We start from the raw sequence: 17,332 nt of genomic DNA on the forward strand, positions 1-17,332 counted from the left end.
AATAAACTAATAATTAAGAAAAACTAGTTAATTAAAGGCCTAATCGGATAAATGGTCCTCGTGGTCATAAGGTATTCGGAAGATAGCCCCTATGGTAAAAAAATTCGGATTTAAACCCCTATGGTCTAAGTCTTTTAGGATTTATACCCAAAATTGAAACTTCTGTCATTCATCCGTTAGTAGCATGCACGTGAGTTTCACATATGAGGATAAGATGGTCATTTCATAGTTAGTAGCATGTCAATAGCTTAGCTAAAACCCTCATGACGTTCCCAATTCTAAAGCATGATCTTGGACCAATTCATGAGCATGGGTGGACATTTATATCGGATCAACAAAAGGTAAGCTCTATGTTTCCTTTAAGTTATGCAAATATAATGGCTTATTTAATTTGTATTGATGTTGTAGGGTTTGGATACCGCTTTTACTACGATTGTGCCAGAAGCTGACCACATATGGTGTGTGAGGCATTTGTATGGAAATTTTAAAGCCATTCATAAAGGTAAGACATTAAAAGATTTGTTATGAAGTGTTGTAATAGCCCCCAACCATGCTGACTTTGAAGCTGGAATGGAGAAGTTGAAGAGCATTGATGGTGAAGCCTATAATTGGTTGGTAAAAAGAGATCCAGATAGGTGGGCTAGGTCTAGATTTAGCACAAAGGTGAAGTGTGACATGCTTCTTAAGAACCTATGTGAAACTCTTAATAGTTGGATACTTGCTGCTAGGGATAAACCAATTATAACCATGTTGGAGATGATACGATGTAATTTAATGAAAATGTTATGTGCTAAGAGGACATAAATAAGTAAACTTCAGAGGAATGTATGTCCTAAGATTCAACACAAGTTAAACAGGGAGAAGTTTGCATCTAGGAATTATTTGGCAACCTATTCAGGAAATTATAAATTCCAAGTTGGGAGTGGTTTGTCCTATTTGTTTGTGGTTGATATTGCTAATAGGACATGTAGTTGTAAACGGTGGGAGTTGATCGAGATACCATGCTTGCATGGTTGTGCAGCAATTTGTCGCAATAGACAGGATCTAAGGGATTATGTGGATGAGGTGTACCACAAGGAAACCTATCTGAAAGCTTATGAGCCCATGATTCATCCGTTGAAAGGATGTAACATGTGGCCTAAGTGCAACATGGACCCCCTTCTACCCCCATTAGTGAAAAAGCAACTTGGTAGACCAAAAAAAGCAAGGAAAAAGGATCCTGAAATGGAGAAAAAGGTAAATGATAATAATAGTGATTGTAAGCAGGTTATGAGTAGGAAGGGAAAGACAATACAATGCCACAAGTGTTGGGGTTGGGGGCATAACCAAAAGTTTTGTAAAAATGAGCCTAGAGATGCCCCACAAGGTGTATATATTGACAAGAGATGGGCATAATCTAGACAAGAAACTGACAGCAAGAAAAAAAAACAAAGTAGTGGTTTATCTGCTCAAATGAGTGGTACAAGTACAACTGTTGGGAATGAAGACCAAGTAATGAATCAACATACAACTGTTGTTCAAGTTGATGTTGGAGATGTTGTTCGTTCAATCGATGGAGGTCCAGCACCTAAAAAGTCCAAACTCATAGCAAGATGAAACAACCCCAAGTAAGCCTTCTATTGTGATCCCCGTGAAGCTACAAAAGTGAGTTCTTATTTTATTCAATTGATTCACAATTGATAAGTGAATAATTTCATTTCATTATGTTACTATCACATGTTCAAGATAATAGTCAACCAACCATTACTAGAGGGGGAGGATGTTCCATATTTACCACAATTCCTAGAGTGGAGATGCCTCAAGGTATAGTTGGAAGTTCAAATCCTACAATTAGAGTATCTTCTCATCCTCCAACCATTATTGAAGGGACAAAGGGTGCCACATTTACCACAATTCCTAGAGTGGAGATGCCTCAAAGTAGATTTGGAAGCTCAAGTCCTACGACTGGATGGCCTCCTCATCCACCAACCACTTCTAAACAAACTGTTGCACCATGGAAACCTCCTGGCAAGAGCTTTGCACAATGTATCCACAAAAACCTGATAGTGCTCTTATTTTATTTTGGATACATTGTGTTTTGATGCTTTCATATGTGGGAGTCCACTGTTTTTTTTATTTTTTTGCTCTTTTGTAATCGGGTCAAGAAAGTTGAATTTCATAAACGATTGAATGTCTTTTGGTAGTTTGTTATGCTTATTGATTAGAACCATGTTTATCAATGGTGATTATAAATCTTTGAGAATGAATGGTCATTCATCCCTTCCGTTCAACGTTCATGAGGAGTGAAGAGCAAAACTAGGCGTTTCGGCTACTTAAAGTAATACTGCGATCAGTCCCCAACCATTGCACCAAACTGACACTGACCCTTTGATTCAAAGGTACAACATCGAAGACGCAATGAGACAAAGAAAATGATTTTCTTCGATCCAGAAACAACAAAACGACATTCAAATTGTTTTGCAGGATCGAAACGTCGGACGGGTGTGAGTCAATTGCAAACGTTTCAAGCTGCGATGTGATCTCTTGTCAAATGAGATGTGCGTTTTGGTATGGAAGATGAAACGCAAGAGAGAGGGGAAGGGGACGACTGGAGAGTGATTATGGAAGCCTCGGTACGAGGGAAGAAACGCAAGAGAGAGGGGAAGGGGACGACTGGAGAATGACTATGGAAGCTTGAAGGGATGAAACGGGGGATGAAATGACTATCTTATCCTCACATGTGACACTTACGTGCTTGATACTAACATAGGAATGACGGAAGTTTCAATTTTAGGTATAAATCCTAATAGACTTAGACCACAAGCGTTTAAATCCAAACTTTTTTACCACAGGGGCTACCTTCCGAATATCTTATGACCACGTGAACTATTTATCCGATTATGCCTTACTTAAATGATGATTGTGGTATATGAGAAGTTTTTCTTCTTCATTTCCTTGGGTTTTGCAAATCTTTTAAATAATGCGGCTGTCCACATCAGATGCCACCTAAGGTGGTATAGAAATGTGGTATAAAAACATAGTATAAATAATATTACTCTTCCTGGAATCCTCTAATCACATCCGTTCATCATACATTGTACAACCAGTTTTCATCAAGTATTGTTTATATTCAATTTTAAATAAAATAATTTAAAATAATTTATAACCACATAATGTACAATGAACGAATATGATTTGAGGATTTCCGGGACCCTCGCAAAGAGGGTCCTTGTTCGGAATTCCCAACCCACAATTTACCAAAACGACAACATCACAATGGACCCTCTGAAATTCTTTGGTGGGTAGTGAGGAGCTCACTAGTAGTAGTAAAAAGACAGAGAAGCCCGCTCTCTCAAAATTATGGCATGAAATTTTGAAACCCTCCCTCCCTTTACAATTCCACAGCCCGCCCAATCTCCCCAAAAATTCCGAAATTAAAACCCCAGAGATTTCAATTCCCCCCAAATTCCGAAATCCCCAATTTGCTAAATTCCACCTCCCGTCCCTCTCAGATTCAGATTCACGTACCCCTCGTAGCTCCCCCGTCAGCTCTGTGATTCCTAGGGTTTCCATTTCCCAAACCCACAAATCTAGGGTTTTAACAACTCTCCGTTGAATCCTCGATCCCCTGCTTTGCTACTCGGTTCCCATGGCATCCGAAGTCCTAGAGGAGAAGAAACCGGAGGACGAAGCTCCGGTGGAGGAGAAACCGGAGGCTGAGGCCAAGGAGGAGCCGAAAGAGAAGGCCAAGGAAGAAGAGCAAGAGAAAGAGGAAGAGAAGGAGAAGGAGAATGAGAAAGTTCCGGAGGCTTCCGAGAAGATGACTGAGAACGAGGAGGAGAAGGTTGTAGAAGAAGGCAAAGAGAAGAAGGAGAAAGAGAGTGAGGAAACTCTGAAGAAGGCTAAGAGAGGTCGGAGGTCTAGTTTGAAGAAGGAGGAGAACGACCAGACCGAGTCGAAAAAGAGGGGGCGAGACTCGGCTGCGAAGAAGAGTAAAGAACTTGAGGCGGAGAAGAAAGAGAAGGAGCCGGTGACGCCGGTGATTGAGAGGCCCACAAGGGAGAGGAAGCTAGTTGAGCGCTACTCAGCTCCGGATAGCGGCAGGTCTTCCGGGACTAAAGCCTTGAGCATTGAGAAGGTATGGTGATGGGAAAGGGTGCCTTATTTGTTGGCCTTTTGATGGTCTAATTTGAATTATGCTTGTTTTCTGTGATTTCAGGGCCGCGGTACAGAGCTTAAGAATATCCCAAATGGTATGTTTTCTTAATTTTTTGAAAGCTTTGATCTTGTTAAGTTGTTTGTTGGTATGGTATAATTGCTGAAATGCTCTGATAACCTTACATACCATGTTGATCTGCTGTTGCATTCAGTGATAGTGATACTGACTGTTGACCTGCTACTATTGGCTTAGATTTAGATTTTTGGCAGGAAATTTACATGCATATGTTATGTGGTGGCTGCTTTAAGTTCACTAGTTCAAGTTAGATCCTTCTCTCATTAACTAGCAAATCTAAAAAAGAGGTTGTAATTCCCTGTAGGCTAGTAGTTCATGTGTTATTTCACTTGGATTCATGTGTACATATGACAGTGGTTCTGTTTTAGCTTCAGTTTCACATTTGAATGAACTACCCTGTTCATTTAATACATGGGAAACGTAGAATTGACGTATATTACTCTTGATAGTCACTGGTATATACATTTTATCTTCCAGTTGTAAACCACATATAAGCTTTTCTTTTTGATGGTCAGTCCTTAACCGTTGTCCGTGTATTTTTCTATTCCACTGCATCATTATTGACAAGCTAAGCAGTGGTACAAAAATTTGTTTGATGATTTTAACTGATTTGGATCTATAAGGTGTAGTGGCTTTCTTTGAGTTGAACTTGTGTCGGATGTAACAATAAACATAAATAAGTGGAAACTAGAAACAAAATTGTTGTGATATGAATTTCATTGTGCTGTTCCTCTGGTTAGAGTTGTCATAAGCAATGCCTAATATCCTTGTTAAAACAAAGGACCTGGGCATATATTCAGAAATTAGATTACTAAATGATTCTAGTTCTAATTAGAGGTTGTGTACGCTGGAGGATTACATGCAAATTTGCCCAAATAATAGAGCACCCCTGGTGCATTTGATCTTATTTACATTGTCCTTTGAGTCAATAAAAGAAGAGCAATGTGAAGTTGGATTGATTTAATGGCAGTTATTGTGTCAATTAGTTGATTTTGACATAGTTCATCAGTAATTTTCTTTTATTTGATTTCTTATAAACTTTCGCATGTCCAAGGGTACCTGCATGTACTCTTAAATGAAAAGGATACCTGCATGTTGTGAGGTGGAATTTTCTCATGTTGTATGTGGGAAAATAATATAGTTTGCATTTAAATTGTTATTCACTTATCTTAAAATTTCTTGTTACCGCAGTCTGGCCTACTTTTGTCTGATATTTGAACTATTTCAGTGGCTTTCAAGATGTCAAAGAGAAAAGCAGATGACAACCTGCAATTACTTCACACAATTCTTTTTGGAAAAAAAGCTAAGGTGAACTTTTGTGTGTCTTTTTTATTTTATTTTTGGGCTTAGTGATTTTAGGTGCTTTGTCTTCATACTATATGTGGCAGTTTTTATTATCTTTTGATGTGTTTTATTTGTTGATGTTCTTGTACAGGCTCATAGTTTAAAGAAAAATATAAGTCAGTTTTCAGGTTATGTGTGGGTTGAGAATGAGGTATTTTTATGCTCACCTTGATCAATTTTGCAGAGTCTGCAGGGTCTTCTTGGATATTCATGCAGTGCAGCATTATTCTTAATGCTCACTCTATCATTCTTATTTTTCTGTTTGCAGCAGGAAAAACAGAGGGCAAGGGTAAAGGAAAAGATCGATAAGTGTGTTAAAGAAAAGCTGATGGATTTTTGTGACTTGCTTAATATTCCGGTTAAGGGCACTACAAAGAAGGTAAATATCGGAAGAAATGTATTTATATTGCTTGAAAAGCTTTTTATACTGCTTGAAAAGTTGATGGGTGATCCCTAATCTGACACGCTGTGCTTACAGGAAGATCTTTCTGTCAAGTTATTGGAGTTCTTGGAATCACCACATGCTACAACTGATGTTTTGCTTGCTGAAAAGGAACAGGTTCTGTTTTTTTCCCACTATTTTTTACTTGTTTTATGTGCAATTTCACATTGGTTGTTAAACCATGGTTCATCTCTGAGTTTCAGAAAGGGCAAAAGCGGAGAAGGAAGGCTACTCTGAGTAAGGCTGCAGGTTCTGGAGAAGCATCACCAGAACCATCAGCCAAGGTGTGCATTCATTACTCTATTAAATTATGAATTTCTCACCAACGCCATGGATGTAGAAGGAATTTTGTTTCCTGATGCATTAGTTACTTGATCCATTTTTCTCTTATTTTCATTGATCCCTGTGTTATGTGCATAGTTGTCATCCGTGTTGTTATATGGGTTTACACCTAAGTATTCTCCCCAGAAGTCAAATTGTTCACTTCTGGTTTGACTTTAGTGTGCTGATTAGATTGATTTACTTCTTGAACCTTTTATTCTCATTGATAATTTTTTTAACTCTGATTAAGATACTTTGGCAATGCACTTTGCATTTGATGATATTTTGCAATGCGCATGTCTTTGCCACTTGGTCATGCATTTTCTTCTCGTGTCAGTACTTTGTAGTCTAACTTTGTGCCGTCTTTCTTGATAGAAACGAAAAGAAACACCCAATTCTGACAAAAAGCAGGAGTCATCCAAAGCTGATGAAGAGGAGGATGATGACAAAGTTGAAACTTCAGATGTGAAGGATGATTCTGGTGAAGATGATGATCACAATATGGTTAATGAAGAAAGTGACCATGAAGAAAAATCCGATGAAGAGCAAAAAGAACCAAAGGACCAGGTTTCGAGTCCAAAAAGTTCATCCAAAAAGACTGTAAAAGAGGGCTCAAAGGCTAAAGCTGGTAGCAAAACAACACCTTCTAAGAAGAAAACCCCAGCAAAATCTGCCAAAAGTCCTACAGAATCTGCAAAGAAATCTAGTTCTACTTCGAAAAGAGGTTCAACTGATGCTGAAGGAACTTCTGGCTCAACAACTAAAGCAAAGAGATCAGCAAAAAAACAGAAGACTGAGAAGGAAAACCCAAAGGATACCAAGGAAAAAGCCACTGGCAAGAAACAGTCGAGCAAGTCCCCAGCCAAGGATCAAGGTGATTTTCTTTGTGTTTATTTTCTGTGGGTACTTCAATATTAGCTAGGGTATCGTTCCATGAAGTGCTTATGTCTTCAGAATTTTTGGAGTTTCTCTTTTGATTGTATCAAATTCGTGCATGAACTAGGAAAAGGAAAAGCTAGCAAGAAACCGAAGCCAGAGCCCACTAGAGATGATATGCATGCCGTAATTGTTGATATTCTGAAGGAAGTGGACTTCAATACTGTAAGTTTCATCATTGCAACTTGACATCGAGTGGATGGTTGAAGTTGTGTTAGTTCTATTATTAAACCTTCTGCATTTACGTTGTGCAGGCAACTTTATCAGACATTCTCAGGCAACTTGGTAGGGTTCCTTTCTGTGTGCTTCAGTTTTTTTTTCTTTTTCCTTAACCTACTCTTTTATTTTAGCTAAATGTAAAACTGCGATTTACTCCTCAGGTATCCACTTCAGTGTTGATTTGATGCATAGAAAAGCAGAGGTGAAGGCAATAATTACAGATGTAATTAACAACATGACTGACGAGGAAGATGAAGGGGATGAAGAAGCAGAGGAGAATGCCGAAGCTGGTGATGCCTCAGACAAGGATGAAGAAAAGGATGGTGATGACAAGGATGACGATGATGCTTAAATCATAGTTGGCCAGAGCGTATGCATGACCGTTGCAGGTTGTGCATTAACCAAGTAATTCATACTTTCTTCAGAGGTGTGTGCCATCAGCAGTTTTTAAGAATCGATACCTTTGGATGTCCGGGGTCCTGTACCATATTATTTAACTTCTTTGTAGTGTTGAGCTGACCTCAGATTCATATGTTAGGTTGGTTTGTTTTCTTTTCTAAGTTAAAACCCCTTCCTATAAGAGTTGTTTAGCTGTAGCCGTGACTTAATTTTCATTATAATAGGGGTAGTAAGTGGGTTTTTTTTTTTTTTTTAATCTTAATCTCTTTTTTTCCTCTTTTTGTCTCTTAACTTCAATATTTGAGATGATATCGGCGTTTCGAGTCTTCAGTGATTTCGTATTGGATCCAGAATTCGTCATCACACCGTATATCGTAAACTCTGCTCTACGAAGAACTGCTATACGACTCCTTACATTTTGACCCCGAGAAGCTTGAAAATCTCAACAACAGAAAAATGGCCATGAAAGATGGGGTTCTTGAGAACTGCATTACATGTAAAGCACTTTCCATTGTGTGGAGAGCCTGAACTGAGGCCTTGAGAATGAAACCAGTTCAGAAAACGAAGCTTCTTTTAGCTGTCGACGGGCGCTCAGAACTTAAGCCGCCGATACCAGAAGGGTTACACTTTTGACTACAACTTGGTCTGTGCTAAGTTTCCACACAACTGACTTCGGCTGGGGAGAGCCTGTGTTTTCAGGGCCCGTGGATTTGCCTGAGAAAGAAGTATGTTTGTACCTTTCTCATGGGGAAGATAGGAAAGTCATGTGTGTGCTCTTGAGTTTGCCAGCTTCTGCTATGAAGATCTTTGAAGATTTGTAGAGGCACATCTAAAGGGGAAGAACTTGCATACGCCTGGCGACCAATAATACAATGTCATATGTTTCGACTATTTGTTGTTATGTTATATTATTTGCCTGGCACACCATAGCGGCATTTCGGGGTGCATATGTAAGAGTCTCTTTAAATATTAGGAGGTGGAGAACCAATAGTATTCAAGACCCTAATTTAATTCAATATGTGACAAAAGAAATCTTGGGAATAAAAAGGTTGTAGTAGGCCACTTGGTACTACGGTCTGATGGTATTCCTTTTTATTTGGACGTGAGAGGTCTTAGGTTTGAATCTCGTGGATGGCGAATTCGATACCAAATTAGGTTGCCTATTGTGTGGCTTCGCCGAACTCTCCCTTCCTATAGTGTAAAATATCAATGTACTTAAAAAAATAAATTGTAGTAGAAAAAAAAAAAAAAACAAGAACAAAGCCTTATTCTAATAAGTGGGCTTGACTGTATGAATCCTAAAATGTTAAGGTTCTTGCTTTTGCACCAAACCTTTCGTTAGCTCCAACTTCTAAGTGCTTCATGTCTTTTCTTAAATCTCTTTCAAAGTGTTCCTAGCTCTTTCTCTACCATTTTTGCTCTAAGCCTTTGTCTCATAATTGTATTCTAACTGGAAGATCTATAAGTCTTCGGTTCACATGTCAAAACCATATTAACTAATTTTCTGTCATCTTATCTTCAATTGCGGCTACTCTTACTTTACCTCTGATATTCTTGTTCTTAGTCTTGTCATTTATCATGTGCCCACACATCTAACGAAGCATTCTCATCTCCGCTACACTCATTTTTTCATGTGTTAGTGCTTGACCACCCAACAATATGTGTCACAAAGCATTGATGGCATTATCGCCGTTATTATTATGCATTTATAACGATCATATCTTTTGTTTTATATTTCATTTTATTGTTTACGGTTTTGTATGGGGAGGGTTACATAATGTTCAACAATGTCGGAGCATAGGTCTACAAATTTTTTGTTCAATATTAAGGCTCTACAATTTCTTTGAGTAATGTGTTTTAGACACACAAAATTGACTATATGATGTATCGTTACTCCCTAACCAAAACCTAATTCCATCGACCATTTGCATTATTTCCAGCTCGAAACATAATTAGATTGATTGTTTTTTCTAAGAATTGGCTTTATTTTCAACTAAAGTTTGATTGTAACTATCTTTGTTTTGTGATTAAAAAGAAGAGAATTCAAACTGGGGACCTCTCCAAATATGGTTAAAATGACAAACCGTTACACTAAGAACTATTTGGTCTTAATGTTTTTTCGGTTATCAGTTTTATTTTTTGTTTTAAATAAAAATAAAAATTGTGATAGGCTTGAGTTAGAATCATTATTTTTGAAGAGATAAATGAAGAATATATGAATTGGGGGTTTTTTTTTTCCTTTTCCCCAATGATTTAATTTTGTCAAATATATATTTCTTTTATCTCAGTAGTCACGTGCGTCTCGTTTTCTCTTTCTTTATCTCATTTTCTTTTCCACTTTTCTATTTTACCAAAAAAAAGAACGAAAATTCTGGTCAACATTATCCTTTTTTGAGCTAAAAAACATGACCTGACTACTTTTATCTGATTGCTGGGACAAAGAAACTAAGCTCCTCTGAGCCTCTGATAAATACATATCCCTTAAACTAAGGTGGAGTTTATAGCTGAGCCAAGGACTATTATCCACATTGTTAATTAACTTGGTGTGTTTTTGTATTTAATGTAATTCCTTTTTCCATACAATAATCCTAAACCTGGAAGGGTTAGAGGGTTTATCCTTTTCATAAGACTTAATAATCCAATGCAATTTTCTTGCTGAATAAACAATGAAGGCTTTCTTAAATTTGATGCAAAATTTAGAGGCGGATGAATACGATTCATAAGAATAAAAAGGACAACCCAAGCCAACAAAGCTTCATCATAAAATCAATTGGCAGTAGCTCGACTCCTAATTATAAACACATGTAAAGTCCTGCTAGATTCCCACTCTCAACAGTAATTCTGTTATCAGAAGATCCCAACCCAAATCTAATTGAAACTTCAAGTTTCTAACTGAGTGATTGGTTGAAACTTGTTAGCAAGCCATTCTCTGTTCAAATTCCAATCAAGAAGGTTCATAATTAATCACAGATTACGGCAAATGAGTAATATAATTTGACTCTAATCATGCTCTAGGAGAGATCTTGGGCTTTACTGTTAAGAGCAAGTGTACCAAGCAACCTAATGCAACTTCTAGATGCCCACCACACCAACCCTAACCCCTTGAACTCCATTGCCGGTATGCTTTCCGGTCACTGTACATTTGCACTGCCTAACACCGCACAATCTGCAGAGAAAGATCACACCGCTGTCCAAAATACTTAGATAGACTTCAAACTTTATGAGTTAGCAATAAACAAAGAAAATGGTTTCTTGAATTCTTTCTTCTTCCCAAGAGAGGGGCTATTCCACTAAAAGTGTTTTGCGTATGAGCCCCCACCAATTCCTTTTCGTGCTGCAGAACTTTGGTCAACCAAAACAGTCAATGGCGTGGTAGCAAGCAGCAAACTCATAAACTAGTGAATTGAAAATACAGAAGATATATGACCACAGAGCTGCAGCCTGCAGGAGCATTTAGTTTGTATCCCCATTTGCTCCCTATATAATTAAACTACAACCCCATCTGAGAAGGGACTGCAAAATCTCAGTTTTCATCATAACCATTCATCTCCCCTTGATATCTTACATCCAAGCATTGCAGGTACATTTCAATTTGTAGTTCTTATTTCCCTTTTGGGTTTTTTTTTTTTCCTTTTAAATCTAAGTTCTTGGTTACATATACATATTAATAGTTAGGAGTGTGATATCCACACACCTTATTTTACATTTCACATCCTTTTAATTTGCGGCCGGATCGGATGAATTGAAGAAGATCAAGGGACATAAATTATCAAAGGGTATGTGAGAAGTAAAATAGGATGTGTGGATAACACACTCCTACAGTTATTCTCCGGACAGGACGTCGTCTGTTTTTCTTAATGAGTGAACACATTTTTCTTACTTTTCTAGATTGTACAAGGGTTTTTTGAGTGATTGGGGATATCAGTGACAAAGCCTTTGAGCTTATTGTAAAGAAAGAAGAACCAACTTTGGTGCCTCCCGAATCCGAAACGGAGAAGGGTCTGTACTACCTCTCGAACCTGGACCAGAATATTGCGGTCATAGTCCGAACCATGTACTGCTTCAAATCGGATTCAAAAGGGAACGAAGAAGCCGCTAAAGTCATAAAGAGTGCATTGTCAAAAATTCTTGTTCACTACTACCCTTTTGCAGGAAAGTTAACCATCAGCACAGAAGGGAAGCTGATTGTGGATTGCACAGGAGATGGGGCTGTGTTTGTGGAAGCTGAAGCCAACTGTGAAATGGAAAAGATAGGTGACACAACAAAGCCTGATCCTAAAACTCTTGGAAATCTGGTTCATGATTTCCTGGCGCCAAGAACAGACTTGAGATTCCTCTCTTGACGGTACAGGTTTGAGTTTCCAAACTATTTTTTCCCTTTGAGAGAGCAATTTTGCTCACCCCCCATTGATGTAACATCAGCGTCTCGTTCAACATAGTCACACTTTACCTAGGATGAGTATTAAGTAGGGCTAATGCTACGTCACGGTCATACTCTCTTCAATTTTCTAGAAATATATCCGCTCCTAAAAGGATGTCCAGTGCTTCAAAATATATCACAGAGTTTAGACTCAAAGTTTATGCATAATACTATTAAGCCTTTTCGGATTGAATGTTTCGTAATTTTTGTTCAGATTGAATGTTTTGTGTTTTTCAATTGTTAAAATCTAGCATAAATAATTTTACTAGTAGGTAGAGTACTTATTTCAACTGTTAAGGTGATTGTTTAATTAATTTCAGGTGACTAAGTTCACATGCGGAGGGTTTGCTCTGGGGCTATGCATCAAGCATTGTACGTCGGATGGGATTGCTGTAATGGAATTTATCAACTCGTGGAGTGATACGGCAAGAGGCTTGCCGCTCAAGGTTCTGCCATTTCTCGACAGAAACATACTCAAACCCAGTAACCCAACGAAGATAGAGTTTCCTCACGACGAATTCATTCAGATCGAAGACATATCCGAAAACTCCAAGCTCTATGAAGAAGAAAAACTGCTATACAGCGCCTTCTGCTTCGACCCCGAGAAGCTCGAAAAGCTCAAGAAAATGGCCGTGGAAGATGGGGTTCTTGAGAAGTGCACAACATTTAAAGCACTCTCTGCCTTTGTGTGGAGAGCTAGAACTGAGGCCTTGAGAATGAGGCCGGATCAAAAAACGAAGCTCCTTTTCGCCGTTGATGGGCGCTCAAAACTTGAGCCGCCGGTACCAGAAGGGTTCTTCGGGAATGCAATTTTGTTGACACATGCACTGTGCAGTGCTGGGGAGCTACTGGAGAATCCGTTCTCGTTCGCGGTTGGATTAGTTGATAAGGCGGTTAAAATGGTGACGGACAGTTATATGAGGTTGGTGGTCGACTACTTTGAAGTGACAAGAGCTAGGCCTTCTTTGGCAGCAACCCTTTTGATAACAACTTGGTCCAAGCTAAGTTTCCACACAACTGACTTCGGCTGGGGAGAGCCTGTGTTTTCAGGGCCAGTGAGTTTGCCTGGGAAGGAAGTTTGTTTGTTTCTATCTCATGGGGAAGATCGGAAAAGCATAAATGTGCTTTTGGGTTTGCCAGCTTCTGCTATGAAGATATTTGAAGATTTGATGAGGCAGATTTAAGGGGAAGAACTTTTAATAACTACGCACATCCTAGATGTGACATTCCAAACTAATAATACAATGTCATATATGTTTCAATTATATTCCACGTGAAATTGTATTATTAGTCTAGAATGCCACATGGCACTCCCGAGTATAAGTCTATCTCAATTTCAGGAGAAGGAAGTGAAGAAAGAAATCTTGGGAATAAAGGGGTGGTAGTAGAAAGAAATTGCAGGTTTATTATGCATATTTGTAACTTCATCTGTATTTTCTGTATCTCATGTTATTGCGTATGGTTTTTAATGGGGAGTTTTATATTATGTTCAGCAACTCATGAACATGATCAAGTCAACATCTGAATTAATCAGGTTTTGTTGTGTTTTGTATGCTTATTACAACTTGTGCACTTTCTTATCAATAATAACTACCAATTGCTTGTACTCATCACATCCCTACCACAAATAACTAAGAAAGCTTTCATTGTCAGCACCTTCATGTAAACAAGTGGGAGTTGTGTGTAGGGTATCATCATAATACCAAGAGAAAATAATCCCGGATTTTGCTACGATCACTCGACTACATGCATTCATATGATCAAGGTTCTAAAAAATGTTAGGCGCTAGTCGGGCGGCGGGCTAGCGTCTAGCACCTAGGTGCCTAGGCGGGGTCTAGGCGGGCACCTAGACGGGGTCTACGCGGGCGTCTAGGCGGCCTAGACAGATTTAAGTAAATTTTTTGTATATTTTGTGAATAAGTGCATATGGACACTTACAAAAAATTATACTTGTACTAAATACATCGATAGGATAATAAAAAAAAATGATAAAATGCAAAAAGAATATCTAACAAGTCCCAAATTTAAAAACACATTAAACATATATACCATATAACTTAACATTTTGAATGACTATATCTAACTTTTAAAAATTAAAAGTAAAAATTCCATGGGTTGGGTGGTTCATAATAAAGAGAATTCTGAAAAGGTGCACATGCATCCTTCCCCATTTCATAAAACACCGCATGAGTGGTGTGACCCCTTCCCTCCAACCCTAGTCCCCATGCCTCACATCAGCCAAGACATTCAGAGACTCCCAAACCAAGAAGTCCATATCGACGCCTTGAAAACCGGAAACTTCTATTCTTTTTTATTCTTTCCTTTTCCTCATCCTCTTCGTCTTCTTTCCGTTTCCTCTTCTTCTTCTCTCTCTTTTTTTTTTTTTTTTTTTTTTTTCGTTTTCGCTTTGTAAATCTAAATTCTCTCTTTATTTTTTGTTTCCTCTTCTTCGGTGTAAGTTCCTCTTCTTCGATGGATTTCCAAATTCATAGAGAGGGAGTCGCGATAGCTACCAAAGTCGTGGTGCACAGAGAGAGGGAGTCGAAGCGGCGAATTTCTTCCCAGCATACTATTTCACTCCGCCTAGATCGCCGCCTACACAGTTGCCTGGACCGCCTAGGCCGCCTAAGAGCACCTAGGCGGGTGCCTAACAGCTCCCTAATTTTTCTGAACGATTCGGACCTAATTGCATCGGCACAACCCCGCCTAGCGCCTAGGCCGATTTTTAGAACACTGCATACGATTTATGACAATTGATCGCATGTAATTTATCGTTCACTTTACCATGACAATGACTTGACTTGAGTAACATCACAATTCGTGTAAAAGCAAAATAGACTCACAAAAATCGTGGACATAATGTTGAAACCCCAAAGACGGGTCCTACTCATACCATATATATCTATATGACCTAACCAAATAAAGGGTGGTAGAGAGACTGGAGACCCTTTTCCAGGTCATCTGCAACTTGTAGATGGTCACCACCCATCGCCAATAAGTTATGTATACCTTTCTTTCTATATTTGTATAATTATAAATATGAAGGGAGAGGTAGTTGTGATAGAACTCAGAAGCCCTCTAGCAAACATGTTCATTTTGTTATTTTTGGTGTGAGATTAGACGATCAAAACACATTAGACATTTTGAATTTGGAATGTGCAATAGAGGTGTAAACGTGAAACTCCGAAATCTATGTGTCTACAAGAGGGTTAGCTAGGTTTCATGGCTAGTCCTTTACTGCAACTGGTTGGCCCCAGGACCTATTTTTTGCAGCTACTATAACATCATTCTTTCAGAATCCAGCATAGCAAAAAAAATTCTAGAGTACACTAATGTACGACTTACTTTGTTGAATTTAACGGGTAAATGTGATCCACTGCAAAGACAATGTATTGCATAGACTGAGGAGAAAACAACCATGGCAGCTTGATCACGAAATTTATCTGCTCACTTTGTGTCGTTAAAGATTGGACATGAGTATTTTATGAAATACACTCTACCTAAACAAAACAATCACATTTATTGTACCACACAGGAAATGAATATTAGATGTTACTTCAACTTGTTTTTTTCTCTCTCTCGTAAAATGTTTATAAAGGGTGATGGAAAATTGCAGCTTGACTAGTTGTATATTCATCAAATTATTGAAAGGCTTTAAACAATAGATAATTAGATTTTTGATTTGGATGATGTAATGTTTTTTCGTCCTACTTGCTATTTATTCATTAGTAAATTAAGTTATTGGAGGAAACTAACAAACTTGAAACCACAAACCATTTCAGGTAACCATTAAAAAAAAAAAAAAAAAAAAAAAAAAAAAAAAAAAAAAACCTTCTTGGAATCTCACCATATAAAACTAAAGGTTTGAAAGTGTTATGCTCGTAAATTTGCTATTATATATATAATAATTCTATTTGTTTACACCTTTATTTTACTCTTCTATATAGGTTTTACATTATATTTGTGGTTTGTAGGTTGTAACAAGCAAAGAGTGCAAAGGGAGCTAAAAAAGGCTCTTACAATCCTATGTCATCAGCACAGCCTCTGCAAATCAGTCGAGTTCGTGGATTAAACTGTATTGACTCGGGAAGAACCAGGAGATGTGCCATATATGCTTGGAAAGCTACGGATGTCTATTTTCTGTAGAATTTTACCGTTCTTGAATATTTTTTTTCTTGAGAGAGTTATGGAAGTTTTAGTACATGAATGTCAGGCTACATGCGAATACAAAATTTTCTACAATTGTTATCAACCTGGCAGGTTAAGGGAGGGTTAAAATTCCTATTTATTAGGAGTTATAACCAGTTGGAAGAAGCCAAAAAGTCTGGAAGCAAATGAATAAAACGAGTAATATGATGGGACTTTAAAACCCATTGAATTAGAATGAAAAAAAAAAGGTTAATTGCCTTGTCGGTTACGGGGAATGAAGGAGGATCCCTAATCAGACCAGCAGGGGGGCGTGAGATCTAAAAAACAGAGAAAGGACAACCCACGGGAGAAGGGAGAAAAAGGAAGGACCAAAAGCACTGTTCTGCAATTCGTCATCGAAGAGTTTCTTCTTCTGCTTTTACTTTCTGTTTTGTTTGTCTTTACTGCCCATTTACATTATGAGTAACTAAATTTCATAGTTGAGACTTGGTTGAAGTCCTAATCATGTTTCCTTGAGTATTTTCGATACACTTTTGTTACAAGACAATTTGTTGATGCTTTAGTGATTAATTCCAGTTTTAATTCCAATCTTATTAAGTTATTTTATGATTGATCACCATCAAGTCTTGTACCTATGCCAATTAACAAGAGAACTAGTTACGGTTCTTAGAATTAATTATCATGAATAACCGGAATAGATATCATGTTCTAGGACTTGTGTGTTTGTCGATTTCCATTGTATTATGCTTTCTCGGAGTGCAACTTAGTAGATACCATGCTAAATACTTCGAGAATGAAAAGAGTTAGTGTAGACACCCATGCCTAATTCGTTGTTTAGGGAAATCAATAGCTTAAAGAGTAGATACCATGCCTTTAGGTTGAAAAAGTA

The 17,332-nt window shown here is 38.0% G+C and overlaps 1 protein-coding gene and 2 pseudogenes across 2 annotated transcripts; all 3 read left to right on the top strand.

The window, feature by feature from the left end:
- The first annotated feature begins 570 nt into the window (after window positions 1-570).
- On the top strand, window positions 571-1,596 carry LOC148691141 (uncharacterized; annotated as a pseudogene).
- Window positions 1,597-3,278: 1,682 nt separating this feature from the next.
- LOC137712758 (DEK domain-containing chromatin associated protein) lies at window positions 3,279-8,204 on the top strand. 2 transcript variants are annotated; one of them, XM_068451910.2, is made up of 11 exons: window positions 3,279-4,117; window positions 4,199-4,232; window positions 5,442-5,521; window positions 5,649-5,708; window positions 5,826-5,936; window positions 6,036-6,116; window positions 6,203-6,283; window positions 6,696-7,194; window positions 7,324-7,421; window positions 7,511-7,541; window positions 7,637-8,204. In XM_068451910.2, the coding sequence occupies exons 1-11, from the start codon at window positions 3,629-3,631 to the stop codon at window positions 7,825-7,827; spliced, it is 1,755 nt and encodes a 584-aa protein (XP_068308011.2). In that variant the 5' UTR covers window positions 3,279-3,628; the 3' UTR covers window positions 7,828-8,204. The 2 variants fall into 2 exon arrangements, with proteins under 2 accessions (XP_068308011.2, XP_068308012.2); XM_068451911.2 differs by having other exon boundaries at window positions 3,326-4,117; window positions 5,829-5,936.
- Window positions 8,205-8,330: 126 nt separating this feature from the next.
- LOC137712017 (omega-hydroxypalmitate O-feruloyl transferase pseudogene) lies at window positions 8,331-13,559 on the top strand (annotated as a pseudogene).
- Window positions 13,560-17,332: the final 3,773 nt, after the last annotated feature.

Source organism: Pyrus communis, chromosome 14, assembly GCF_041283825.1.
Source record: "Pyrus communis isolate YQ-2024b chromosome 14, ASM4128382v1, whole genome shotgun sequence".
Taxonomy (NCBI): domain Eukaryota; kingdom Viridiplantae; phylum Streptophyta; class Magnoliopsida; order Rosales; family Rosaceae; genus Pyrus; species Pyrus communis.